The sequence below is a fragment of the Rhineura floridana genome, chromosome 6 (assembly GCF_030035675.1).
Source record: "Rhineura floridana isolate rRhiFlo1 chromosome 6, rRhiFlo1.hap2, whole genome shotgun sequence".
Taxonomy (NCBI): domain Eukaryota; kingdom Metazoa; phylum Chordata; class Lepidosauria; order Squamata; family Rhineuridae; genus Rhineura; species Rhineura floridana.
This window is the reverse complement of record NC_084485.1, coordinates 9716177-9744029: the sequence shown is the minus strand read 5'-3', so window position 1 is coordinate 9744029 and position 27853 is coordinate 9716177. Positions and strand designations below refer to the sequence as shown.

The 27853-nt window shown below is 47.4% G+C and overlaps 1 protein-coding gene across 1 annotated transcript in view; it reads left to right on the top strand.

The window, feature by feature from the left end:
* Nucleotides 1-22531, top strand: part of SAMD10 (sterile alpha motif domain containing 10) — a 69617-nt gene extending 47086 nt beyond the window's left edge. The window contains exons 3-5 of the mRNA XM_061630976.1: nucleotides 5658-5826; nucleotides 12124-12264; nucleotides 15127-22531. Coding sequence (XP_061486960.1) covers nucleotides 5658-5826; nucleotides 12124-12264; nucleotides 15127-15242 — 426 coding nt within the window. The 3' untranslated portion in view covers nucleotides 15243-22531. The remainder of the gene's footprint in view (nucleotides 1-5657; nucleotides 5827-12123; nucleotides 12265-15126) is intronic.
* The last annotated feature ends 5322 nt before the right edge of the window (nucleotides 22532-27853 follow it).

Here is a 27853-nt window from a genome sequence, read left to right as displayed (position 1 = left end):
AGCCACACAGGACCTTCTCTCGGTCCCACCAGTCAAAACAGCTCGGCTGGTGCGGACCAGAGAGAGGGCATTCTCGGTTGTGGCCCCCACCCTCTGGAACTCTCTCCCTTTTGGTCTTCGCCATGCCCCCTCCCTGATCAGTTTTCGCCGAGCCTTAAAGACCTGGCTATTCAGGCAGGCCTATGGGATCCTTGGGATGGATTAGTTTTATGATGTATAAATTGATGTTTTAGAATGACTGATGATTTGTCTTTTAATTATGCAGTGTATTTTAATCTGTTGTTGTAAGTCGCCTAGAGTGTCCGTTAACTCGGACAGATAGGCGACTAACAAATAAATTTTATTATTATTATTATTATATGCAATCACACTTTCAATACTATTAGCACCTGCAAAAGTTTAGGGATGGACATACAGCTCAGTTTTTAATCAGTGCATGTCCTGTAACTTGCTGCTAAAATCCTGCAACTTTTAAAACCGCAAATATTGGGGGAGAGGTTCCACACTTTTGTTGTGCTATAGTGCAAGAGTGGCCCTCCAGATGGCAATAATGCAGTAACATAAGGGAAGCGCTGCAGAACACCTAATAAAACCGAATGATGGATGGACACCACCGCTAATGCATTATTATTGTGCCAATGACACACTGCAGAATACACCCGCAAAACCCCCCACCAGTCTGTAGAAAAAGGAAGATCCACCCTGCAAGGCCGCTGAGCAGTATTCTCTGTCCATGCATCCGTGCTGAGGCATATTTATTTTATTTCATTCAAGTCAATATTCCTACCCTTCCATTCTTCTTAAAGCGCCTCCAAGGTGGCTCTCAAAAAACTATTGACAATTAAATGTAAACTCCAAATCGCTCCATCTAATATCCAATTTAGAATAAAGCATTCAAAGAGTAAATAAAGCTGGAGCATCATTATAATCAAAAGGAAGGAGAAAAATGGGACAGAATAAAAACAACCATACATAGTAATCAGTTAAAGCGGGCACCATGTTGCACATTGGGGCTAAAGGCACATCCCATTTGAAGAATGCTGTCCATTGGTGGAAACTTGATTGTCCCTGAACAGCTTATTGCTGGAAAGGGGGGCCGGTCATGCCAGGGAGTTGTGCAGATTTGTAGCGAGACTCCCAGCGGCTCTAGCGGCCAGTGCTGGCCGCAGTTCAACTGTCGATGCCATGCTGAAGCCAGCTCTAATAGCTCTTCGTTTTCCGAAGTTCCAAATCATCAAGAACGTGCTGCTTAGTGCACCCTCAACATTGCCTCTTATTAACAAGCTGCGGCTTCTTGTCGCCTGCCAAGAAGATTAAACTCAGCCTGGCCTTTGTGTTCACTAGGATTCTAAACCTATTCTGTGATGATGAAAATGGATCTGGGGAAGTGGAACTCATCTGGGGGATTTCCTAAATTCTGCAATCTGAAAACCCCACATAGGCAATTGGAATGAATTCAAGACAGGCTATTTATTTAGATTTTTTTCCCTTGCCTGTTCCGGAGGGCTCGCAGTGGGTTCTTTATAATCTGAAAACAAAATCTAAAAAGGGAAAACGGGAAATACCGGTTGTTTTCTGGGCCCAGTTCAAGGTGTTGGTTCTGACCTTTAAAACCCTATACGGTTTCGGCCCAGTCTATCTGAAGGAGCACCTCCAACATCATCAGGGATGCCGCTCAACAAGATCAGCCTCAAAAGGCCTTCTCTCTATCCCACCAGTTAAAACAGCTAGACTGGTGAGGACTAGGGAGAAGGCTTTTTCAATTGTGGCCCCCACTTTGTGGAATTCCCTCCCAGATGATCTCCGCCATCCCCCCTCTATGATGAGCTTCTGCCGGGCCTTGAAGACCTGACTCTTCAGGCAGGCTTTTGGGGGTAGGTTAGGTTTTATTATTATTGTTGAGATTTTTAATGTTTTAATGTATTTGTATGTTTTTATTTTGTACGTCACCCAGAGTGGCTGGACAGCCAGCCAGATGGGCGACTAATAAATTTAATAAATAAATAAATAAAATAAATACAATATTCTCAACATTTCAAATGTAAGAAAAATTGAGCCTAGGCTAACATTCCCAGCAAAAACCATCCAATATTAGCTGTTTCTCCAAGCAGCCCAAAAGAACATACCAGGAACCTGCTGGACCAGACCAGTGGCCATCTAGGCCAAAATCTTGTTCTCACAGTGGCCATCCAGATGCCCCACCGGGAAGCCTACAGGCAGGACCTGAGCGCAAGAGCACTCTCTCCAGAACATAGCTGGAGATCCCTGCTATGTTTATTCTCTTGTTGTAGGCATCATTTTTGGAAATGGAGAGGAGAAAACATACTGTATATGTAAGGAGAGAACATATATGTTGGATGTCTTTAAAAGAGGACCAGACAAATTCATGGAGGATAATGCTAGCAATGGCTACTAGCCGCATTGGCTATGCTCTGCCTCCATGGTCGGAGGCAGTAGGCTTCCAAATACCAGTTGCTGGAAACTGCAGGAGAGGAGAGTGCTCTTGTGCTCAGGTCCTGCTTTCAGGCACCCCATGGCATCCGATTGGCTGCTGTGAAAACAGGATGCTGGACTAGCCTATGGCTTGATCCAGCAGAGCCCATCTTGTGTATGAGCCATCCTTCCAGTTAATGGCCCCTAAAGGAAAGTGGGAAAAATTACCAGAAACGGATGCACCAGTCTTATTCATGCATTTCTGCAGGGCAGATACACAGTTTGCCAGCAGGAAGCATCAGACGTTGTAGGGATGCTGGTTAGAGGTAGGTCAGTAAGAATGAAGGGATTCAAGAGCTGGGATAGAAGCCATAATATTGCAAGTACTCTTGGGTGAAACAGATTACTTTGACCCATTCCAGTCTGGGTTCAGGCCTGGTTATGGGACTGAATTGGCCTTGGTCGCCCTGATGGATGGCCTTTATTAGGAGAAGGACAGGGGGAGTGCGACCCTGTTAATCTTACTTGATATCTCGGCAGCTTTTGATACCATTGACGGTGGTATCCTTCTGGGGCAACTTAGTGAGATGGGTATCAGAGGCACTGTTTTACAGTTGTTCCGATCCTATCTCCAGGGTCATTTTCAGAGAATAGCATTGGGTGATTGTCTTTCGCCCCCCTGGCAATTGTGCTGTGAGGTGCCACAGGGTACTATCTTATCCCCCATGTTGTTTAACATCTATATGAAGCCCTTGGGAGGGGTCATCAGGAGACGTGGAGTGAGGTGTCAGCAGTATGCTGATGATACCCAGCTCTCTTTCTCTGTAACATCTGAATCGGGAGAGGCTATGCAAGCCCTGGGCCACTGCCTGGACTCGGTGGTGGGCTGGATGAGGGCCAATAAACTGACTCTGAATCCTAGCAAGATGGAGGCTGTGTGGGTTGGTGGTTCCTGAGTTTGGATAATTGGTCAGTTGCCTGCTTTGGATGGGATCATTCTCCCTCTGAAAGAGCAGGTCCGTAGCCTGGGGGTGTTCCTGGATCCATCTTCACTAGAGGCTCAGGTGACCTCAGTCGCTAAGAGTGCCTTTTACCAGCTTCAGCTGGTAAGACAACTGCAGCCGTTTCTGGACTGGGATCGCCTGACCACTGTTGTCCATGCACTGGTAACTTCCAGGCTTGATTACTGTAATGTGCTGTATGTGGAGCTGTCCTTGAGGTTGGCCTGGAAGTTACAGCTGGTGCAAACTGGCAGCGAGACTGCTCACTGGGGTAGGGTATCGCCAACATGTCACCCTGCTGCTGGAAGAATTGCACTGGCTATTTATTAACTACCGAGCTAAGTTCAAGGTTCTGGGTTTGTTGTACAAAGCCCTACACAGCTTGGGACCAGGATACCTGAAAGACCGTCTTACCCCTTTTATACCCAGTCGATGGCTGTGCTCTGCAGGTGAGGGCCTCCTGCAGATACCATCTTATCAGGAGGTCTGTTCCATACAACATAGGAAGTAGACCGTAAGTGTAGTGGCACCTACCCTTTGGAATTCCCTCCTCTTAAATATTACACAGGCACCTTCTTGTAATCTTTTTGGTGCTTACTGAAGACCCTCCGCTTTCAACAAGCCTTTTAAGTAGAGACCTTATCCCCCGCTGCGTCTGTGTTGGAATTGTTTTTTAATATGTTTTTAAAGCTTTTTTTTTTTTTTAAAAAGATGTTTTTGTTGTAATATATTTTAAAGTCTGTTTTTATGATGTTTTATAGTCTTTTTAGCGCTTTTGTTTGCTGCCCTGGGCTCCTTTTGGGAGGAAGGATTGGATACAAATCTAAATAATAATAATAATAATAATAATAATAAATGCAGTCAACGAGTGGTAGAGAAGCTTGTGTAGAGGTTATGTTTTTGTGTGTGTCACCATAATAATAGTAATTGTAATTAATATATTTGTACCTCACCTTTCCATTCAAGCATTCATTTGGTGGATAGAAATCACTAAACCTCAGTGAAAACTATTACAAATAATAATCAAGACAACATGATAGTAGTTGGCAGGATCACCACACTATATCTTTTATTTTCTTTATGAAAGCATTGACACGCTGCTGGCTTGCAAAACATCGGGGTAGTGTACAGGAACATAAACATATTTAAAAGCAATACGAAACAATCATTAACAATTCCTGGCTGCTCAAGAGACATTTTAAACAACAACAATAGGCCTGTTGACATAAACAAGTATTCAAGAGACACCTGAAATTCAAAAGTGAGGGTGTCTGCCAAATCTCTGCTGGAAGAGTGTTCCACAGCGTGGGATCAGCCATACTAAATGCTTATATTCTGGTTGAGGCCAGTCAGGCCTCTCTAAAATGGGAGACAACTAACAGCGCCCCTCTGGAAGATACATCACGTTCTGGTCTAATGCCGGATCCCGGAAAGAAAGCAGCCAAGCTGGTCAGAAGTTACCAGACCATGGATAGCTGAGTGAGCAACTTGCTCCAACCAAGACTGGGAGATGACTAAGCTTCTGTCTCCAGCCTCCCTCCTCCAGGCTCCAGCCTTCAAGTAAAGAACTCCAGAGCCTTAAAGAGCCAGCCATCTGGCCTGAAGACAGGCAGTCCTCCTCCATTCCATAGCCTCTCTCCGGGTGTGCTTCATGCTCTGCCAGACTGGTGATGCGCGGTGGGAGGCATCTGGTTCTTCAGGGGAAGGTTCCTTTGAGGGTCTGGGATCTGGCTGTGGCCCTTCAGAAGCTGACCTGATTCGTTATGGTGCCCCTGCAGCCTAGCACCCATGTGTTTGGATCCCTGCTAGGTTCCGGGGCCATGAAAATATATCAGAAATGTCAACAGCGGCAGGGGTGGATAATTCCAGCCCATGGGCCTAATTAGCCCTTCTACAAAGCCAATTTGGCTGAGCCACCCACACCTGCCCTACACCAGATGTACTACATCAGGTGTGGGCAGGTAAAGATCTGGCTGGACCAAATGGGAACTGATCAGCTCATGCTGAAATATTTACAGCAGTGAGTGTCTGTTAATTTCCAGATTTTTTCCAGTGTTTTTTTTAAAATTGGCTTTTCCCCCACCAGGATCCATAATTTGTACAATTATTTATGAGTCCTTGTTTTTGGGGTGCCACAAATCCCGGGAAACACCGAGTCGTGATGGCCTCCTGTTGGCTCACTAATGCTTCCATTCTCTTTTCCTGTTTCTTCCACCTCTCTAGGGCCGGTCCTACGACCACTATGGAATCTACCACACCAGCCCGACACTTGGGAGCCTGACCAAGCCAGTAGTGCTGTGGACACAGCAGGATGTGTGCAAGTGGCTCAAGAAGCATTGCCCGCACAATTATCTCATCTATGTGGAGGCCTTTTCGCATCACGCCATCACAGGTACCTTGTCTATCCAGGTTTTTCAAAAGGAAATGAGGCCATGGAAGAAAGGGATACTCAGTGCACAATGGTTTGGCTTCATTATCAGGATGTCACCATTTCCGGAGGGATAGGCATGGTGTGCATGTAACGGTAAGCCATACCATGGCTAAGCAAGAATATACAAGTATGCACGTACGGACAGGAAGAATCCAGTTTGCTTTGTGGTCTTCCTGTTGTCATGCTACACAGAACTAAGCCATGGTTCGGCTTAGTGTTTCTTGCAAACCCGGATTCATGGTTCATGTCCTCCAGGCAAACCACAGGTGGTATGTCAAGTACAAACCTCGGCTACAGTTCATGGTTTGGAGCAAGACAAAGCACCAGCCTAGATTCACATTTAACCCTAAACCAAACCATGGCTTCACTCCTGGTAGATCAGCAGAAGTAAGGCTCAGGAAGGAGTGAAGCGGCCGTGATTTTTTCCTATGAGCACTCATGCACTTGCACATTCTCATTTAGCCATGATTTGGCTTAGCACTGAATGCAGATCAGATCAGTGTCTGCTGCAGCAAAACAGAAAGGAGTCTTGTGCCATGCTAAAAACTTACAAATGTATTATGGCATAAGATTTCATGGTCCACAGTCGACTTCGTTAGGATGTCACAGTTACTCAAGGGGTTGTCGTTGGACACATTTCTATATTTATTACATTTTTATCCTACCCTTCCTCCAAGGTGCTCAGGCTGGCATGCATGGTTCTTCCTCCTCCACCATTTTATCTACACAACAACCCTGTATGGTAGACCAGGCTAACTTCTGACAGGCCCAGCTTCAGCTAATAAACTTCATGGCTGAGTGTTTGAACCTGTTTCTTCCCAGCGCTAGTCTGACATTCTTAGCCACCTCACCATACTAGCTCTCAAATGGAACAGGGTTGAGTAGGACAAGAGAGGCAGTTCTGATTGCCGCCCCCCCAATTCTTCAGGCATAGAATTGAAGAATAGTAGAGTTGGAGGGGGCCTATAAGGCCATCGAGTCCAACCCCCTGTTCAATGCAGGAATCCCACTTAAAGCATACCCGACCGGTGGCTGTCCAGCTGCCTCTTGAATGCCTCCAAGGTTGGAGAGCCCACCACCTCCCTAGGTTATTGGTCCCATCGTCGAACCATTCTAACAGTCTGGAAGTTTTTATCTGGTATTGTGGGATTAGGGTGCCAAGAGGGGGCATCTGGACCTGTCCAGGCATTGATGCTGTTCCTGCCCTCATCTCTATGATCCCTCCATTTTTTTCTACTACCGAGTGATTCAGTTTCCATCATTCCCTCATGCACCTCGAGGACATACTGGAAACAGACAGCAGCAGGCCTCTTTGTTGTTACTACATTTCTACCCCACCTTTCCTCAGAGCTGGGGGTGGCGCACGTGGTTCTCCTGCTTCCCCATTTGATCCTCACAACAACCCTGCAAAGTAGGTCAGGCTGAGAGATGGTGACTGGCCCAAGGTCACCCTGTGAGCTTCGTGGCTGAGTGGGGATTTGAACTCTGGTCTCCCTGGTCTGAGTCCACTGTACCACAGTGATCCTTATGCATGTTTCTGCCCTGCTTATATATAAAATGGGGGGTTTATATATAAAATGGTTTATATATAAAATGCTCTACATGCAGAAGGTCCCCGGTTCAATCACCAGCCCCTCCAGGTAGGGCTGGAAGACACCCGTGACTGTAACTGTGGAGGGCCACTGCTAGTCATTGTAGACCAGGGGTTCCCAAACTGTAGTCCATGGGATTCATTCAGGTTTTCCAGGGCATCTCTGTAAAAATACAGTTAAACCATGCAGCATCTAGCGCAGTGCATTACAACTGCCACCACAGGTAGAAGAATAGCAAAGTGGTCCGCCAAAATCCTTGGCAATTTTCACGTGGTCCATGAACGTTTGGGAACCCCTGGTGTTGGTGGTTTTGAACTAGATGGACCACTGGTCGGACTCGGTGTAACACAGCTTCCTGTGTTCCTACGATGTGAACATCAGAAGGGGCACCTCTTCATTCCGCCTTACCTTGCCATGTTCCATCACTTCAGGAGCTTATTTCCATGATGGGACCCAGCTCAGGAGGGAAGTTGTTCAAGCAACTGGGCAAAGGGAGCAGGCTTTATATGTGAATGGGGCAGGCACATGAGCAACAACCAGGGCTGCCCCTATAGCAGCTGACTTGGTGGTTGGCATCTCTGAGCTGTCTCTCAGGTTTGCATTCGCATGAAGAGAAGCAAACTAATCCTTGGTGTCCATGTGCCAAGTCTCCACATCACATGTGATTAGGTTCATAATCCTCACAAAAGCCAGGTGGAATAGGCCACCCTCACCATCCCCACCTTAAGAACATAACAAGAACCCTGCTGGACCAGACCAATGGCCCATCCAGTCCAGCATCCTGTTTACCATAGTGGCCAACCAGATGCTTAAAGGAGGACCACAATCAGGACATGAGTGCAATAGCCCTCTGGACCAGACCAACGCCCCATCCAGTCCAGCATCCTGTTTACCATAGTGGCCAACCAGATGCTTAAAAGAAGACCACAAGCAGAACATGAGTGCAATAGCCCTCTGCTGCTCATTATCCCAAGCACCTGGAATTTAGAAGCATACTTGCCTCGGATCCTGGAAGCAATATACAGCCATGACTAATAGATACTGATAAATTTAGCCTCCATTTATTTGCCTAACACCCATTTGAAGCCATCCAAGCTAGTGGCCATCTCCAGTTCCAGCCAGTTCCATAGTTTATGTGCAGTGTGCAGACAGGACACTATTAGTCATGACGGCTATGTTCTGCCTCCACCGTCAAGAGGCAGCGTGCTTCTGAATACCAGTTGCTGGGAATCACGAGTGGGGAAAGTGCTCTTGCGCTCAGGTCCTGCGTGTGGGCTCTGCACGGTCATCTGGTTGGCTGCTGTAAAAACAGGATGTTGGACTAGATGGGCCATTGGTCTGACCCAGCAGGGCTTTTCTTATGTTCTTAGGAGAGCGGCTGAATTAAAATCTGACATGCTTCAAACATGGAGTGGGTGAGTGGCAGCCAAGTGATGCGAACCACCGCAGGGGGAAAAACACTTTCCTCTAGCTTTGGCACTGTCAAAGGTGAAGCTGGGTTCTGTGGGTCGCAGCCTGGCAGTCCTGCCTCTTCATGCCTCCTGGCCTTGTTTTCCCGAGGGGTGCACTCCCCTTGCCCTTCCCTTCATGACATCTGTGCTGCCAGGCAGCATTAACTGCGTCTTGTGTAAGTACTTGCCACAGCCTTTCACCGTGACATCCATTCTGAGTTACGGAGCTGTCTTCGAGCAGTAGATCCAGGAACCAACGGATCTTTGCAGAAAAACATCAGGGCAGACCAGGACGTGAAGTTGCCGGATTAATATTTTACAAGTCTCTGGAATGCACTCCTGTCTAGCACAAGAGAAAGCTGCCAGTGATTATTGTGCAGACACTGACTGGAGGGGGTGGGGGATGAAAATGTAAACATATCAAATGTCTGTGCCTCCCCCCCCCTCTCATTTGCTTAGTAGAGGGTGACTTGCCTGTGTCCTGATTTAGGAGGCAGAACTAGAGAAAGAGGTTGCTTTTTCCAGGAGCCACAAAGGCTGATGGACTGCCTCACGTGCCCTGGAGGGAATGATCAAACACAAATGGAGCAGCTCACTCAAGTCCTTGTGCTAGGAAGCATTAGCAATTGCACCCGCAGGAGGGGCACAGAGCAGGTCATAAAACCCCTTTGCTAATAGACCCTGGATGGAAGGAGAGGGGATTGATGGGAAACTCTGTTGCTTTCCAGGCAGGACACGCGTTCCACCAGCGCGTACAGAGGAAGGCTTGAAACCAAATGTGTCTTGATGCAAGAGGTAGTTTGGAGAAGCAGAAACTCCTGCCACAGGAGATAAATATCCTCCAAAGTACATGATTTGTATGGTGCAGGACAGCACCATATTTTTTTTATGGCTGCTTGGTGGTCAGGTTTTGTTTTGTTTTAATAATTATTACATCTGCATTCCACCTTTCCTCCAAGGAGCGTACATACTTCACCTCCCCATCTTCCTCACCACAACCCTGTGAGGTAGGTTAGGGAGAGAGTCAGTGTCTGGTCACCCAGTGAGCTTCATGGCTGGGTGGGGATTTGAACCCTGGTCTCCCAGATCCTGGTCCAGCGCTCTAACCACTGCACAAAACTGGCTATCATGAGGTTAGACTCATGCATGCACATTTTGCACATTATTCACACAACACTGCCCTTGTCAAAACCATTGCATATTATTTTCCCCTTGAATCCTGATTTCCCATTTCCTCGGAAAATCCTATGAGTAAAAAAATGGCAAACATGGCGTTGACAAGGCTGGATGAAATGAGGGCAGTGGTTGCAGGATGGCATTTTGATGAAGATGACATCGTTTGGATGCTGAGAAAAATTTGTGTGCGTGAGCAACACCGAGTTTGCAATAAACTGCCCATTAACACCACTCCAGCCGTCTTGCTTCCTTTGAGAGTTTGAACCAAACTAGAACATTCATGAAGGGTGTGATCACATTTTGTGTGTCTGGGTTTTGTGTGGTTAAATAACAATTATTGGGGGGAGTAGGAATTGGGATCAGGACTATGGTGCTTGGGGAGGGGGTGTTCATGCCTTTGCCCCCTTGCTGTAGTCACAAAGAATGCCAACCTCTGAAACCGCTGTCATAGCTCCATCCCACCTCGGCCAAATAAGAGCTCATGAGGTTTTTGCCTGGGCCACAGGGCAAGGAGGAAAAGGTTAAAAACCCTTCCTGTGTGCTGATCACACAGGCTCAGGTTTCGTCCTGGCTGCTGTTTAACAAAACAAAACACCCAGATACATGAGTTGCCTGTCGTTTGGCCCTGTTAAGCCTTGAGTAGGGACGCAAGGTGGCCTGTTCCGCCCGGTATTTGTTGCATGCAGCACCATTTCTGCTCCACTGCAATTCATCTTGCGCCCAGAGCCACATTATGCATCTCGCTGTCTGCTGTGGTGAAATTGCGACACTTACACAACTGGTTGCATAACTTACGCAAATGACGTCGTTACGTTATTCCACCCCATTTGTTACAGTGCAAAGGAAGGGCGATGCAAATGGGGTGGAGAGAGAGAGGGGAGACCTAATTGATTATGTATCATTTGCGGACTGAAAGCAACAACTACAGGGAATACTGATCGTATTCGCTGGATTGATTTCCATTCTGGACAGGGGACAAATAAGCACACATCAGCAATTTCCACTCCTGTTTCTGATTTTGTCGGAATTCTCCAAAATCCCCACACTTAAGTTAGAAAAACCATTCCACAATTCCCTTTTGAGGCTGGGGCTTACCTGAGGCTTTTAGCTTGACTTGCTTCCTGATCCAGCCGGGGCCAGCCTTCCCATGAGGCAACGTCAAGCAGTAGCTGCAGGAGCTGATTACGAGGGGGGGGGATGTTTCTGTACTCCATATCTTCGTCTCTGTCTCTGTTGCACAGTTCTCATGAACAGCAGGTGAGACGGTCAGTCCGCATTAGGGATGGGTGAGAATTTCGATTCAGTTCACATTTCAAGCAGAATTTGTCAAATTCGCACTTTCCAAAACAATATGACAACCAAAACACAGCCATCCTTCGAAATTCGCATTTATGAGAATTTGGGGATGCAGGTCACCAACTGAACAATATTTATAAAAATGCATATTTATTTATTTATTTTTATTATTTTATTATCATTATTTTTACCCCCGCCCTTTTCCCAAAACTGGAACTCACGGCAGCTTCCAAATAAAAGAACGCATATAATTAAAAACATACAAAAAACATAGGGGAAAGTGTGGATAAAAATGAATATATGTGAAAATAACATGCAAAAGGGCATGATGTGTTGAGAAATGGCTTGCAAAAACGTGTCCCTTTGTCAAAACTGCCTACAAAAATGTGTGTATTTGGGGAAATTCGCAGTAAAATGGTGGAGAATTTTCACGAGGATGTTTAAAAAAAAATTCAGATTGTTGCAGAAATGTAGAGAACTGAATTTAACATTAGAAAAGTGAGGAACTGAGAGAACCGAAATTGACAGATCTTTCCATCCCTAGTCCACATCTGGAGTGTTACCACTTCAGGCTGCAAGTGGGGCGGAGCAGGGGGGACTCACAGGATGGAACGATCCACTCTCCTCCAAAAAAATTTAAAAATATAAAACCCCTACACGTAGAAGCCTGGCCTGCGAGAGAAGACCCTTGGCAGGGACCCTTTCCCTTCCGCCTTCGCACTGTTTTGCTTGCTCATTGGCAGGTCGGGCGCTGCTACGGCTGAATGCAGAGAAGTTGCAGCGCATGGGGATTACGCATGAGTCCCAGCGACAGGAGGTTCTCCAGCAGGTGCTGCAGCTCCAGGTGCGTGAGGAGGTCCGCAACCTGCAGCTCCTCAGTCAAGGTACGGCGGCAGGGAGGGGGTGTCTATGAGTCATTTCTGGTTTCTGCCTCTTAGAGGTTGGCTGCATCAGTCAACCTATGGAGGAGTTACATCCAGAGGACCTTCTCGGCCAGGGCTTCTCTGCCTTTAACAGCAACACTACAAGCAGGAATTTAACCGATGCGGCTTTTCCTGGCGGGAAGATGCAATGATGGGTGGGGGACTTGTGGGCTATTCACCGCTGTCTTCAGGCATAGAGGAGGTAGGGGTGGGGCGACCCACACTGGCTCTTCACCCAGGACAATTATGTTGCCTGGCCACATCTCCCGAACCTCTGCACAACTGCTGGAAGGTATGAGCAGGGACCTTACAGCCATAGATATGTAGGCTTCTCCTGGATTGGGCAGGGTTCCGGATCGGCTGTTCGTGTGCAGCCAGCCCGCTCAGGCCTTCCGCCAAATATGCAGAGGTCACAGGGGATGGTGACAGAATAATTGAGCACGGTGTCATTGGAGACGGGGCCAGAGGGTGCATGGAGGTGCATTGTGAATAGCCTTTTGGTTTGTTGAATCTCTTGTCTGCCTTGCCACTGTTAAAGGTGGGGGTTCTGACAGGAGGAGGGGAGAACAGGTGGTGCTTCAGCTTCTGAGCCTGCGTTACTGCAGAAGATAACGGGCTTGTGGGATGAAGTTTTGAAATTTTTGGTGATTCCCGACTGTTGCTATTTTGGAGTGGGATTCAATCACATACTGGCAAATTCAGGTTATGCCGTTGGATTCGGAGCTCTTGCACAACAAACCCACTCCCCGCCCCTAAACCCCCCAAAATGTGATGGGTAAACGCACTGGAGAGTGTGGGATAATGCTTGATGCAACATCGTATATCCTCCCCTTAAACTAATTGGAATAAACACTCAGTAAACAGCTGACACTGTCTAGCCTCGCTGCAAACTTTGTGCAAATAAATCAGGACGAATGCTTCATAAACAGGTTGTCTGGAAGTGATATTTATGTTTCTGCTGTTCTTTTAAGGAGAACTTTTACTGCGTATTGTGGGCGCTTCCACACAGTAGTTGATCGTGGACTGGGGCTCCTCGTGCCTGCAGGTTTTTCACAGCATCCACATGCCATTTTCTTCCTGCTCCCACTGACCATTCTCGCAGATGTTTCTGCAGAAACGGTATATCTGCATTAAATTGGATGATAATACGGGACAGCGTTTTGATGAGGTCATGTAGGTGCTGCGCAAAACTTGGAGCTCACTTCCCCAAAGATTGGACTTTTTGCAGGAAGGAAAGTGGCGGGGAAGTGCAGTGGACGGCATGAGGTGATGCAGCAGCAGCTGAGCCTCCCCACAAACAAGTCAGAATGTGTGCTCTGTAAGTAGCCGGCATCGTCCAACCTCCCTGCAAAGAAACCAGGGGGAATGCTCAACAAACAGGTCACCTGGAGTGCGGTAGCGGCCGCGAGTCCAACGGCAACTGCTGCTTGGAATCACCTGCTGTGATATGTGCAAGCGAGTGGGGAGCCCACAGATCCTGAGGCGGGTGGAGCAGAGGGAGGAAAGCCACCTGCCAAGAGCCTTCCTCTCTTGAACCCTCCATTCTCTCCCCATCTTCACTCTTCCTTCAGACTTCCACTGCCTCTTCCCAGACTCCCTCCATCCCCCCTTCCAGTCCTTCTCTGATTCCCCTTCATCGCTTTCTCCCTTTTTTCTTCCCCATTTTGTGCTCCCTCCATTCTGTCTCTCCCTTCAGCTCTCCTTCCCCACACACCCCCCACTTTCCTCTGCAAGTCAGCATCCCCCACCCCACCACCACCCCTCCGCCAGCCTCCTTCCCAGATTTTGTCTCCCTCTGCCTTGTCTCTCCCTTAATTCTTTCCTTTGGCCTCCTCCTCTGGGATCTCTTCTCGATCGTCCCAGAGTGCAGGACACTGAATAATGGGCTCAAGTTGCAGGAAGCCAGATTTCGACTGGACATCAGGAAAAACTTCGTAACTGTTAGAGCCATACGACAATGGAACCAATGACCTAGAGAGGTAGTGGGCTCTCCGACACTGGAGGCCTTCAAGAGGCAGCTGGACAGCCATCTGTTGGGAATGCTTTCATCTGGATTCCTGCATTGAGCAGAGGGTTGGACTGGATGGCCTTATAGGCCCCTTCCAACTCTACTATTCTATGATTCCTTCTCTACGTGTCATAGCCTTGTTGCAGGGGACTGGGGATGTCCAGCATTGTGACTGCTTTGTCACTGGGCATCTACCCAGCAGCAAGGCTCCCTTTCTCCTTCATGACACCTGCCCAGTTACCCTGCTCCCGAAGGAAGGTTGGGTCCAGAGCCTCCCATAGCTGTAAGGAGGAAGCCCCTCTGAGAACATCCCAACTGCCTGCATCTTGGGCCCGTGGCCTGATTTCCACATTCCCACAGCCACTGTGGGATGAAACCAGCAATCTCTTTCCATGAGGGCTGAGGAATGGCCACTGGTCTTGATCGATGAGTGCCCCTGAGGTTGCGGTGAATCTCCCTGTGACCTCCTTCAGAAGCTCTGATCTTCCTTGGCAGCTTTTGGTACTTATCCCCTTTTCTGTTTCTGTTTCTTTCCCTCCCACCCTGCTGCAACCCCACACCACCCTTTCTAGCCTCTTACGGAAACATCTCCTAAACCCTCCACCTGTCTGGCAGCAGGCTGGCGCAACAACACTGTGAACTGCATCGCCTCTGGGATCCTGATGGCTTGTGTGGATCACAGGTCTGGACACTTCAATCGCATGCTTGGGAAATTAGGAAGGGACAGATTTCAGACTGGCTGCCCCTGGGAACGTTTAGTGTGTTCACTTTCTTCCACCCTCATTCTTCTCTTTGATTCCTCACTGTCCATGTAGAGACCAGCTGTTCTCTGGCTAAGAATTCATGCCACGCCATGCCACAGCCACAGCCACTAGGACTAATGAAACTCTGCCTTGTGGGATCTGACCACAGTGTGAAATTGTTCCCTTGACAAAATCTTGGGACAGTTACCCTCTCCTGAGGGGACACAGAAGACTTCTGAATCCGAGGACTTGGCAAATGCTTCATTACTTTCATTGTACAAGCGCCTCTGATCTCGTCTGGATGGTCTCATTAGATTTCATGGGCTGGAGCTGATCTAGCTTGTTGGTTCCAGAGGCTATGGTATAAATTCAGGAATCCCAGGTTCAAATCTTGCCTTTGCCATGCGGTCATTAGGTGGTCCCCCCCGCCGCATCTGCAATATGGGGTTAACAGTACTGACCTACCTTACAGCATTGTTGTGAGAGTTACGACAAGATGTCAAGCAAATTTGGTCAGATACTTGAATGCAAAAATGCCAAAACATGATTTTTTAAAAAAGATACTTTTTAAGGGCACATCTTATTGCTAATTACTGTGGATGTTTTCCCCAACATTCAAACTGTCCCCTCTTTGCCAAGACCCTAGGGTATTTGGGGAGGGGCATTGCAAAGAGCGGCCAATGCTCCAAGATGCGAGCATGGATTGATCACGATGGCAGTAGGTGGTTCTGCATGGACCATGTCCTAGTCACAGAAGCAGCCTCTGTCATTGGCCTCCTTGGGAATGTTGGCAGGTCTGTGGCTCAGTGGTAGAGCATCCATTTTGCATGCAGAAGGTCACAAGTTCAGTCCCTGGTGTCTTCGGTTGAAAAGATCAGGGAGCAAGTAATGGGGAAGAGGTCTCCTCGAGAGCCCGGAAGGGACAGTGCCCAGTGCTAGGTTTGAAGGACAAATTCGTGGGCCTGGTGTAAGGCAGTTTCCTAATGTCAACCCCCATTTCCAGAACAATAATTTCAATCCAGGTTTTCCGCATCCTACGATGCTTCGTGTATTTTGACAAGTTTTTTTTTTAATCTATGAAAGAAGACCAACCAACCAACCACAGGATCCCTGAAAAGGTGGTCATAACGCCTCTCATGGGAGAGGCATCAGACGTTTCCTCTTTCCCCTACCCCCTGCTAATACTGATGCATTACTTAGTGGTGGTTCACATGCAGTATCATAGGAATCCATAGAATGGGTGGGGAATCTGTGGCTCTCGGCCTGATTTCATGCAAGTGGGGGTAGCCTGGGGAGAGATGGAAGGAGGGTGGGCCTCTGGCAAGAGCCACCTGTCCCTCCCCGGCAACCTGCTGGGTGGGGAGGAAGATGGAGAAAGAGAGAGGGAGACAGAAAGGGAGACGGGGTATCAGAGGGAGAGAAGGAGGGATATCTGAAAGAGAGAGTAGAAAGGGGTGGCCTCAAATACTTTTGGCTTTGGCCCCATCCCCTACTAGCATACACCCCCCAACAAATTACCCTTAAGGGAATATGGCCCTCAACATAAAAAAGGTTCTCCACCCACAACCAGAAATGCCACAGTAATCTGGCAAGTTGGATTTCCGAAGTAGATATTGTTACTCTGCTAGTGGAGATGATTATCCCAAATCTGCCACCTGTCTAATTCTTTCAGATTTATTTTTCATCTGGATGCACTGACTTTTTGCATCAGCTAGCCATGGGAGTGAGAATCTGCGTCCAATTGCATGTCCCGTGAAATTTGCAGACCGTGTCTATGTTTGGGTGCATGTGTCCAACACACACCTGCAGTTCCTAAAAGCAAAGGCATTCAAGATACTCCCCAGGGTTTCTGTGGGTATCTGAGACAGCTGTAAAGGTTTTGTGTGTGCCTGCTTCCAGCCACCCTAAAAGATAGGTCAGTATTACAAAGAGGGGGCAGACTGAGGCTAAGAGAGGGTGGCTTGCCTAAAGCCAAGCTGAATTATGGCCAAGGTGAGATTTGAGGGCTTCCCGCCTCACACTGTTAGCTACTTCGTTATACCAGCTCCGAATAGAGAGAGAAAAATTCAGGCACTGTTTGCTCCAGTTATAAATCTTAGCACCATCTGAACAGACTCTATTCCCCACCCCACCCCCAATTTTTAAAATTCTGTACCCAGACATTTGTGATTACAAAGTGTCGGCCAAGCATTGCTTTGTTTGGAATGTATTTCTCCACTCCGCTCCCCCTTACAGTTGGGTGCCAAAACTCACCCTGAAAACCCTAGGGACTGGTTTGCTGACAGCTTGAAAGCCTTGCTTGTGCTCAGTAGCTCAGGTCACTTCTGACACTTCTTGTAGAAACCAAACCTTTTCCACATCCATCATTCATTCCACATTGCAAGTAATTAGAAGCTGAAGAAGTCCAAAATCTTTGAACCTAGGAAGCTACCATATACCAAGACAGGTCACTGACCATCTCAGTGTCATCTGACTGACAGCTTTGCAGGGTCTCAAGTGGGACGCTCCACCTTCAGAATCTCACTGTGCATAAACACCCCCAGGATGGGCAGCTGACCTATTTTTGGAAACTTGACAGATTCTCCTTAGAGTCTTTTGTGGTTTGACAGGGAATTTTCCCCACGGAATAAAATCTGTGGCCATAGATGTGGGCCCATTTGGGTCCATTTCAGTAACTGGGCTGAGTTTCCCACTCCCCACACATGCACACACCTTCCCCCTTGCTCTAGGTTTGTCTGAGGTCCAGCAGACTGCTATATAAAGACTTTTTAAGAATGCACAGCTTGGAATAGTTCCAGAGTAATCATCAAGACTGATTTAGAAGCGATTACTTACATTAGAGGTGATACATTTGTGATTTTTACACTGTACTGCAGTCTCTATAGTCTTCTGTGGATCCTCAGCTTCTAAGGGCACACCCAGTCTGTCAGTACTACTTCTGTGCACAGCCTATTAAAATTAATGGCGTTACAGTTGTTTGCACGGGTGAAAACCACAAGAATTGTAAGTCAGCACATTAAAATCCAGAGCACACAAACATTTCTCAGTAGATGAGGGAAGGTTATTGCTTGCTCAACAATACATTATTATTCATGTTTGAAATTCATTACCACACCATGTGATTGCAGTTGTGGCTGGCACCCACTGGGACTAGTAGGGCAGAAGGCAGGGAAACCAACAGTAGTTGAAGCCAGAGCCAATGACAGACAGAGCCTCCACCTTATTGGTTAGAAGTAAGAAGGCAGGCAGGTAGGGGCAGGCTGAGCTTGGTGGGGCACTGCTCCATTCGCCCTGAAAGGGCAGCCTCCAATGTGATGGCCATGACTTTGGGAGTCTTTTTTAAAGGATTATACAAATGCATGGAGGGTTGGTCGCTCTAGCCATTGTCGATGGCCATAACAGCAAAATGGAATCCTCCATGGCGCAGAGTGGTAAGCGGCGGTAACGCAGCCGAAGCTCTGCTCACGGCCGGAGTTCGATTCCAACGGAAGGAGGAGTCAAATCTCCGGTAAAAGGGGTCGAGGTCCACTCAGCCTTCCATCCATCCGTGGTCGGTAAAATGAGTACCCGGCATACGCTGGGGGGTAAAGAAAGGCCGGGGAAGAAACTGGCAATCCCACCCCATATATACGGTCTGCCTAGTAAACGTCGCAAGACATCACCCTAAGAGTCGGAAACTTCTCGCACTATAAGTGCGGGGACACCTTTACCTTTATTCCTAAGAACCGTATGCTAAGAACACGCCATGGGGGAAGCCTATTGCCTTTATGTCCTGCACATCAGCTTCCCAGAGGCTGGCCACTGGTGGAGACAGAATGCACCCCCCCAAATAAAAAACAATAGCGTGCACATACAGTGGCCAGTCTGATCCAACACACCAGTTCTTGTATACACTTTGATGCACAAACTGAATACAGAATTTTGAAGACTGCGTTTGGAGAGGTTGGAATCTGTATAACACATGTGTAAGCCGGGTTCTTTCGCTCTGGTGCAGAGATGGGAAGACTGTGACCTTTCCAGAAACTCCAGCTCCCAACATCCCTGAGTAGGGATGGAGGAGAAATTTGATTCGGTTTGGGGTTTCATGCGAACTAACCTAATTCGCACTTTCTGAAAGAACAGGCAAACCAAAACACAGCTATCCTTTGAAATCCCCGCTTCTCCAAATTTGGTGATGGGGTTCTCCAACTGAATGTGTACAAAAATGCATATATGATAGGAAAGTATTTATTTATTGTTTATGATTGTTTATTTAGGATATTTGTAAGCTGCTTTTCATCCCCAGGTGACCTCAAAGCAGCTTCCATAGCAAGAAAAATACAATATCACAAAAAGAATTCAGAACACAATAATAAAAAACCTTCAACAGTATCAGTAAATAACACCACAAAATATTATAAAACAGGCTCAAATTGCCAATCTAGTAGGCATAAAAAATTAGGCATAAGAATGCATATATTCATGAAAATAATGTATAAAATTCATTTTATTGGAGGGAAACGCTTGCAAAAATTTGCATATTTGGAGAAATTTGCACTAAAATACTGACAAATGTTCTTAGAACTTTTTTTAAATTGCAAACTAATGCAGAAATGGGGAGAATTGGACTGAAGGCCCCAGGCCCCCCATCTCTGCTCTCCAGGTCTATTCCGAAGGAAGTCCCACTGAGTTCAATGGGACTTATTTTCAGATAAGTATGCACAGCAGAAGTGGAGGAACCTGTAGCCTTCCGGATGTTATGGGACTCCTATCATCCCTGACCATTAGCCATGTTGTCTGATGGGAGTTGGGAGTCCCACAACGTCTGGAGAGCCACGGGTCCCCCATCCTGACCCTGCAATGGGCCTTTCCTCTGCCGTTGATTGTTTCAGAAGTCCCCAGGTTAGCTTGGCTATATGAGCAAGTGCCTGTGAAAAGTCTTCTCTGGCTTCTCAGCTCAATGCTGCCTCCCACTCACCCACCCACATCTCCCACACTGCTGAGCAGCAATGTGTCCCCAGGCCCTCATCCTGACCATTCAGTTGTGAAAAAATGCTTTTGATTAGCTTCCCGGCAATCCTCGCCGGGAGAGTTCATCCTTGTGACTGGCGGGCAAGGAGGATCCTTACCAAGTGTCCAAAGTAATTTTCCTGAGTAATCTCTCCTATCATTCTAAATGGGCCTCTGTATCAGCCATAAGACAGCCACACCAGCTGAAATGGGGCCTCTGGGGGAGCCACTGATCATCATTCGCCAGCCGTGCCACTCGGATCTCCTTGTGTGGAAATTAGATTTTGGGCAACAGCAGCAAACATCACTGAAGCTCCTGAATTCTCTCATACTAAATTTAAAAAGCTCTGCAGTGTTATGTTGCATGGGGAAGTGTGATTGCCCTGAAAGCTCTGGGCAGATTTGAAATCAGTTTTGGCAGATGACTGATTTAGTTCAGTTGCCTTCAGCTGAATCAGGCTAGTAACCGGTCTAGCCCAGGACTGTCTTACTCCCAGATAGCTTGTTATCTGCCAAGCTAAATCCACCCCATCAGCCTTGCAGCTGCTTAATGATCCCTCCTATTTTGCATTCCCAGCCTGGAAGACATCTTCCCCCCCCCTCCAAAAAAACGGTTTATTGAGCATTTGGTTTTATCTGAAGGGTGACAGCTTTAGAGTTTTTTATTTTTATATTTATATCCCACCTTTCCTCCAAGGAGTTCTAGGTGGCATATATGTTTCTGCCCCCCTCCTCATGTAATCCCCACAACAACCCTGTGATGTAGGTTAGACTGAGAGGCGGTGACTGGCCCAAGGTCACCCTGTGAGCTTTATGGCTGAGTGGGGATTTGAGCTCTGGTTTCCTAGGGCCCAGTCTGACACTCCAACCACTACACTGCACTTGCTTTCCAAAGCTCCAAATAGGGGCTTCCCTGTGGCAGCTGCTACCCAAATCCTTTTACCTGGAGATGCATGGGCTGGAGTCTGTGCTCTTCCACTGACCAGTGGCCCTTGAGAAATGAGGGTATAATCATATGCATGAGCAATTGTCAGCTGACTACATCATTCAAAACAACTGGGCTGTTCAGCCACATGACGGTGAGAAGAGAGGGTAAACGGTGGCCTGCCTTTTTCGGTATTTTCATAATGGGACAAGGCCTGTCATTTTTCCTAGGGCTAGTCCTTATCTAGCCAAGACAGCACATTCCATACACATGTGGGGGCTATTGGCAGACTTTAAGGAGCCCCAGAGTTTGCAATAGTACCAAAACAAAATCACTGGGGGGGGGAAATGTACCCCAAAAGAGCCCCAGGAGGATGGAAAGGAATGGAATGGAATGGAATGGAGTATTCTAGTAAAGGGCATGCCTGGCTGGCTGGAATAGGAGTACTCTATACTGCAACATTTTGTTGCAGGCCTAACCCCTTTTTAAAGGGTTTATCTGGGCTGCAGTTGGGCACACAGAGGGGGTACCTGGCAGCTGGCTGCATTCCACACCCCCATCCCGTCTCTGTAGACCTGGGGCCCTGGGCAGATTGCAATTATTATTCCACTGGATGGACTTGCTTTATCCTGAGGAGACAGCAGTCTGGTGTACAAGTCCCTGAAATTGTGGGATGGGTTATCGACTCAAGCAAACGCCGTAGAGCTGGTCTCAAAGATGTGCGAAAAACCTGTGTGTCCATCTGCGGCATATAAGCTCTACCCACTCATCATTTATTCCCGTTGATGATACACAGGGCATCACGCAATAAAGGGGGTGGTGTGTGTGTGTTGAATGTATTTATTGTGTCTCAGAGAATTTGATTTATAATGAGGTACCTCTGGGCTCGTCCATACTGCAGACTTTAATAATAATCCCAGGGAATCCTGGGAATTGTAGTTCCGCAAGAGGGGTCGCAGAATCACGTAGTGCCCTCACCAGTAGTGGACATCAGGGTTGTGGGGGACGATTTTCACTTGAGCTCTGGTTGCCTACATCACTGCTGCATGCCAGGATGGACGGGGGAGTGGCAAATGTACCAGCAGAGGCATCTGGTGTGCCCACTGGTGCATTTGCAACCTCCCGACCCTGCCTTGCCCATCCCCCTCTCCATGCCAGTATGCAGTGGTGACATGGGCAGCCAGAGGTCAGGTGAGTGCTGCTGCCCTAATCCGCTGTCCACCACTGACCCTTGCTAAACTACAGCTCCCAGGGTTTTTTGAGAGAAGCCGTGACAGTCAATAAAATGGTATACCGCCAATATAAGTTTGTAGTCTAGATCAGGCCTCAGAGTTGCCCTTTCTATACTGTATGTGATCTTACTTGTGTACATGTCCAGTGTCATGTGGGGTGGGAGGGGGACCTGTTGAGGGAAGAAAAGGGGTGAGTCTCTGTCTGCTTTTGTTTTTTGTGGGGGTGGGGAATCGGGAGTTAGATGATCAGAACAGCTTTTTTTTAATTTGGTTGGTTTTTGTACTCAACACAAATATCAAAATTAAAATAAACAATTCTTTAAAATTAAAATGATGGATTGGTTAATTATTTCTTCTTGCTCGGTATTTGCATCTTGGTAACCTCAAGCCTTGGCTACTGCAATGTGATCTCTGCAGGACTGCCCTTGATGGCTGGGTTGGAATCTTTGCTAAGGAAGACAGGTCTGGCACCCAGCAACCTCAAGTAGATGCCAAGGCCCATGGGGGTGATGACATCTGCCCCTTGCCCCTTCCGGCAGGTAGCTGGTTCTGGAAGTTGTCGTTTAAATTTCCTACATGCCCAGAGCGATGCTTCAGCCGGAGAACTGGGGGATGTTTACACGGCAGTTCCATGCGGCCCAGCACTGATAGTGGCACTGCTGAAATAGGAAGAAGCGCCCCAAGTGTCATGGCCCTCGCTCAAACTCAGAGGAGGAGGAGAAGTTGACCAAGCCCAAGGCTGCCATGTCACCCGCTGAAGAGCTGACCCAGGCCCCTGACACTGTGCCGCAGCCCACCAAACCAGAGCCAAGCCTCTTAGGAGCACTTAAACCTGAGAACCCATATGCTCTCTGCACTACCTTGCCTGCCCACCATTGCAGGGAGGCCACCAAGCAGAGAAGCCCCCCCCCTCCAGGCCAAGATGTTTGGTCCTTTATGAGTCTCAGGTCTGTGAGGAAGGGAGGGGCGGAGCGTGGGAGGGGGTGGACTGGAGACAGAGGCTCCTAATGCCTCTGTCCTAGCCTTTGTCAGAGCAAATTGCTCACTCGGAGATACAGCTGCAGTGCTGCAACCACTGCCCTTCACTGCCTCTTGCCTAGACTAGGGCAGGCCAGCCAGAGGGCCCCTTCAAACCTGGGGTTGCATCCAATGGCAGCTGGTGGCTCCATGTTAGTGGGGCAGTAGAATCTGCTCCGGGGTTTTGTCCAAACCTTCAAGGAGCTGAAGCATCTTGGACAGCTTGTTGAAAATTCAGACTAAAACCCGGAGTCGTTTCTACTGTCCCACTGGCATGAAGCCACTACCAGATGCATTTCCGAAACACAGCCTTCCTTCAAAATTCGCACTTGTCTGAATTTTGTGATGCAGTTCCAACTACGCAATTTTTGCAAAAAAACGCCTATATCTGGGGAAAGTGGGCACAAAAATGAATCTTAGTGAAAATAACATACAAAATGCATTACATTAGGAGAAACTGCTTGCAAAAAAATGTGCATTAGTCAAAACCGCATACAAAAATGTCTAGTAGGAGAAATTCTCAGTAACATGTTGGAGAACTTTCATGAGGTTTTTTAAAAAAGGCAAATTGCTGCCGAAATGTGGAAAACTGAATTTAAGACTGGGAAAATGAGGAACAGAGTAAACCAAAATTGACAGATCCTTCAATCCCTAGTTACAGCCGGGGTGTTCCATTGGAGATCTCCGTAAATAAAGAGTTTCATGTCAGGAGAAATTTTATTTTGTTTGCATTTTTATGAGAAACTACCTAATTCACACTTCTCAAACCAATATGCAAACTGAAACACATTTATCCTTTGAAACTTGCATGTCTCTGAATTTTGCAATGCAGTTAAACAACCAAACTGTGTGCTAAAAATGCATGTAATAGTGGAAAGTGTGCATTAAAATGCATATATTAGTAGGGGAGAAACATACAAGAATGCATTATACTCAGGGAAATTGCTTGCAAAAAATGTGTATATGAGTTAAGACGGCCTACAAAAATATGTATATTAGGATAAATTTGCACTGAAATGCTGACATAAGGATTTCCCCCCCAGAAAAATGCAAATTGCTGCAACAATGTGGAGAACTGAATTTAAGACTGCAAAAATAAGAAACTGAGAGAAAACAAACTTGACAGTTGTGTCCATTCCTGCTTCATGGTCCCCATTCCCCAAGTCCTAGGAAGTTCAAGGAAGCATCCTCAGAGCCAGGCTGGAAGTGGTCAAGACAAAAGTGACGTTTGGAAGATGCCTTACACTGAGGCCCCATCTGCACTATACATTTAAAGCAATATCATGCCACTTTAAACAGCCATGGCTTCCCTCCAAAGAATCCCGGGAACTGTAGTTTTTTAAGGGTGTTGAGAGTTGTTAGGAGGCACCCCAATTCCCCTCACAGAGCTACAATTCCCAGAGTTCCCTGGGAAGAGCGATTGTTTGTTAAACCATGCTGGGAATTGCGGCTCTGTGAGGAGAATTGGGGTCTCCTGACAACTTTCAGCACCCTTACAAACTACACTTCCCAGAAATCTTTGGGGGAAGCCAAGTGGTATGATACTGCTTTAAATGTATAGTGCAGATGGGGTCAGAGTCATCCCACCAGTTCTGCCTAGTCCAGTGCTGTCTGCTGTGCTTGCAGTGATTCTCCAAGGGGGAAAGGCTCAGTAGTAGGACATCTGCTTGTATGCAGAAGGTCCCAGGCTCAATCCCCAGAAAGTCCCTTATCTGAAACCCCAGAAAGCTGCTGCCAGTCAGTGTAGATAATACTCAGCTAGATGGATCAATGGTCTGATTCAGTAAAAGGCCACTTCCTGTGTTCCTAAGGTCTTTCTCAGGTCTTCTATCTTGAGGTCCTTTACACTGGATCAGACCTTGGACCGTCTTTCTTTACTTACCACATTTGTCTATACCAGCCTTTCCCAACCAGTGTGCCTCCAGATGTTGTTGGACCACAATTCCCATCTTTCCTGACCATTGGCAATGCTGGCGGAGGCTGATGGGAGTTGTGGTCCAACAACATCTGGAGGCACACTGGTCGGGAAAGGCTGGTCTATACTGTCCAATTAACAATGTCCTTTGGGCAGTAAACAAAAAAGGTGAAAAGCTATTTTTAAAAGACAACCAGTGAGAGCTCTAAAAATAAATGGAATGAAACCAACCACACCACAGTACGTAAGCAGCAACTGCAACGCATACATAAGCGCACCAGATACATGATGTGAAAAATGCCTGGGAACAGGGACTTCAGAAGGTAAATGAGGGAGAAGGGGGTCCTGCAGGTAATTCAGGGATTTAAAGGTTAAAACCAGCACTGGGCCTGGAAATGGACTGGCAGCCAGTGCAGATGGGTCAAGTGGGGTGCAGTCACCTAGGGTGTCGGGGGGAGGCCTTACCTTTTTGAGAGCCAGCAGGGTCCCTCTGTTTTGAAAATCCTGTGAGCCAATCAGCATGAAAGGGGAGCATGCTGGCTACTGAAAAGAGTCTTCTAACATGCTTCCTTGTCCTTTCCTGTTGATTGGAACTAATCAGAGTGAAGGGAGGTGAGTCAGCCACTGAGAAGACTCTTCTCATGGAGAAGAGTCTTCTCAGTAGCTAACACACTCCCCTTTCATGCTGATTAGCTCCTAGGGACGTCTGCTCTGGTGGGAGAATTCATTAGCAAGGATAGAGAAGCAGAAAGCAGCATGCAAACCTGGCCAGATTATAATCCTAGAAGGTTCTATAATCTTAGAAGGGGTGTAGCTGAGAGGTGGGGCTGTGACTATCATGAAGGGACCCTGCACTTCTGAATTTGCCACTACACTACAAGTGTACAGTCAAGTGCTGGTGTGACGCATGATATCTCAGCAGGGGCCCCTCAAATGTGGTCTGAGAGGGGTGTTCCCTTCCCATGGTCTACTCACCCATTTATTTTGCCCGATTGCCATTACTAATCAAGCAGATTGTGCATGTTTCGGAAAGGACACAAAAAACCCTGCCCACGTGTAAGGTGAGTATAAGGGGCTGTTTGACCCTTTCCCATCCAGCATTTTTCTGCTCATAACCAACTCCTTCACCTCACTACGTTTCTACCCAAGGCAGATGTATCTCTTGCCCCTTCCCCAATGCCTGGAAAAGCACCTAGGAAAGAAAAATATTGAGCAGGAAAACAGCTGGGGAGGACAGCGGCTCTTCCTGCTCCTCCACTCGTGTAGGTAACCTCCCCCAGGCTGCTTTTCATTTTTTAAAACACAAAAGTCAGGCAACAGATACATGAGTCATCTGTGTAACACCCATTCTGGCCACTTGCAGAGTGGTGCCACATGCTCTCTGGATGCCTTGTTGGTGGGAGTCACTTGCATTTCAGATCCACGGAACAGCTCACTGCCCGTTGTTCCTCACCAGTGGCCTGGATGTAGTAAGCAGAGCCCAATTGCTTCAGTTCCCTAATAGAACAGCATGGCTCAGAACGCACGGAAACAAATGTTTGTGCCTCCCCAGGGCGCAACTAAAGCACAATCCACAGTCCTAAAAATGTTCCTTTGGCACATCACAGAAACAACAGGCTCCTAACACCACAGATAAATGCAGCAGGAAGTTTTATGGGAGCAGAGCTTAACCTCTTGTCTGCCTCTTCTGTCTACGGTCTGTGAGAAGATGTGAGCAGCCGCCCATACTGAGGGGCCATGAAGGGGCCGTGCAGCAAAAAGATAACAGGCAGTTGTTTGGGACACTTGGTTCTGACCAGGGGAGCATTGAGAGAGAGCCTGGGGGATGCTTCTCCTCCTCTCACCTCTGGGCTTCAGACCCCGTGTGATTACTGCTCAGGAGCACCCATACTTCTGGCTGACACAAGTTCAACTCACTGAAGACTCAATCCGTTTAATTGCGCACTTGTGGCTGTAAAAAGTCTCCAACACATGCTGAGAATGGGACAGACTACGTGTCAGATGTTACTCATGTAGCTCTGCTGTTAAATGCAGGGTTGTTTTTTACCCTAGCATTTGAGGGATGGGGTGGAGAGACTTTTTGCACCCTAGTGTGGACCTACTCCACTCTCCACCCTGATGCCTGCCATTTGTATTGTGAGAAAAGGTCCTTGGGACCTTTTTTGGGGGGGGCAATGCAGGCTTCAGGCATAGATGGTCCTGAACCAGAATGGGCCTGTAGAGAGAAGCAAAGGGTTAAATCCTCCATCCGCCCCAACTAGGATCCCAATCTGTAACCCACACACACACCACCTTGCACTTAAGGACGGAGCTCTGTGATGTTAATCACACATCGTTTGGCCCTTTGAGCGGAGCATCTGGTCGTCTCAATGGGTGTGGATCTACGCAAAAGCGCTGTGCAGTGTGCAGATTGCCAACTCACACCTCGTAACTGCTGGAGTATAGTTTGAACTGTTGTGATCCTGTCATAAGAAAATTTTGTTCTTCTAATATATCTTTAATCAAACAAACCATGTTCCTGACCTTTAAATCAGTAGAAGATAGGGGATGGAAGCATGAATGAATATAACATACATTGGAGGCTTCAGCAATTTTCAATAAAATATGTGTTGGGGAGGGAAGAGTTTTGAGCAATGATCCTTGGAGAATTGGGATGCTGGAAGCAACTCCCCATTTCCATTTGTGAAATGTTAGTGCATATGCTGCACGCTTGGGGCGGGG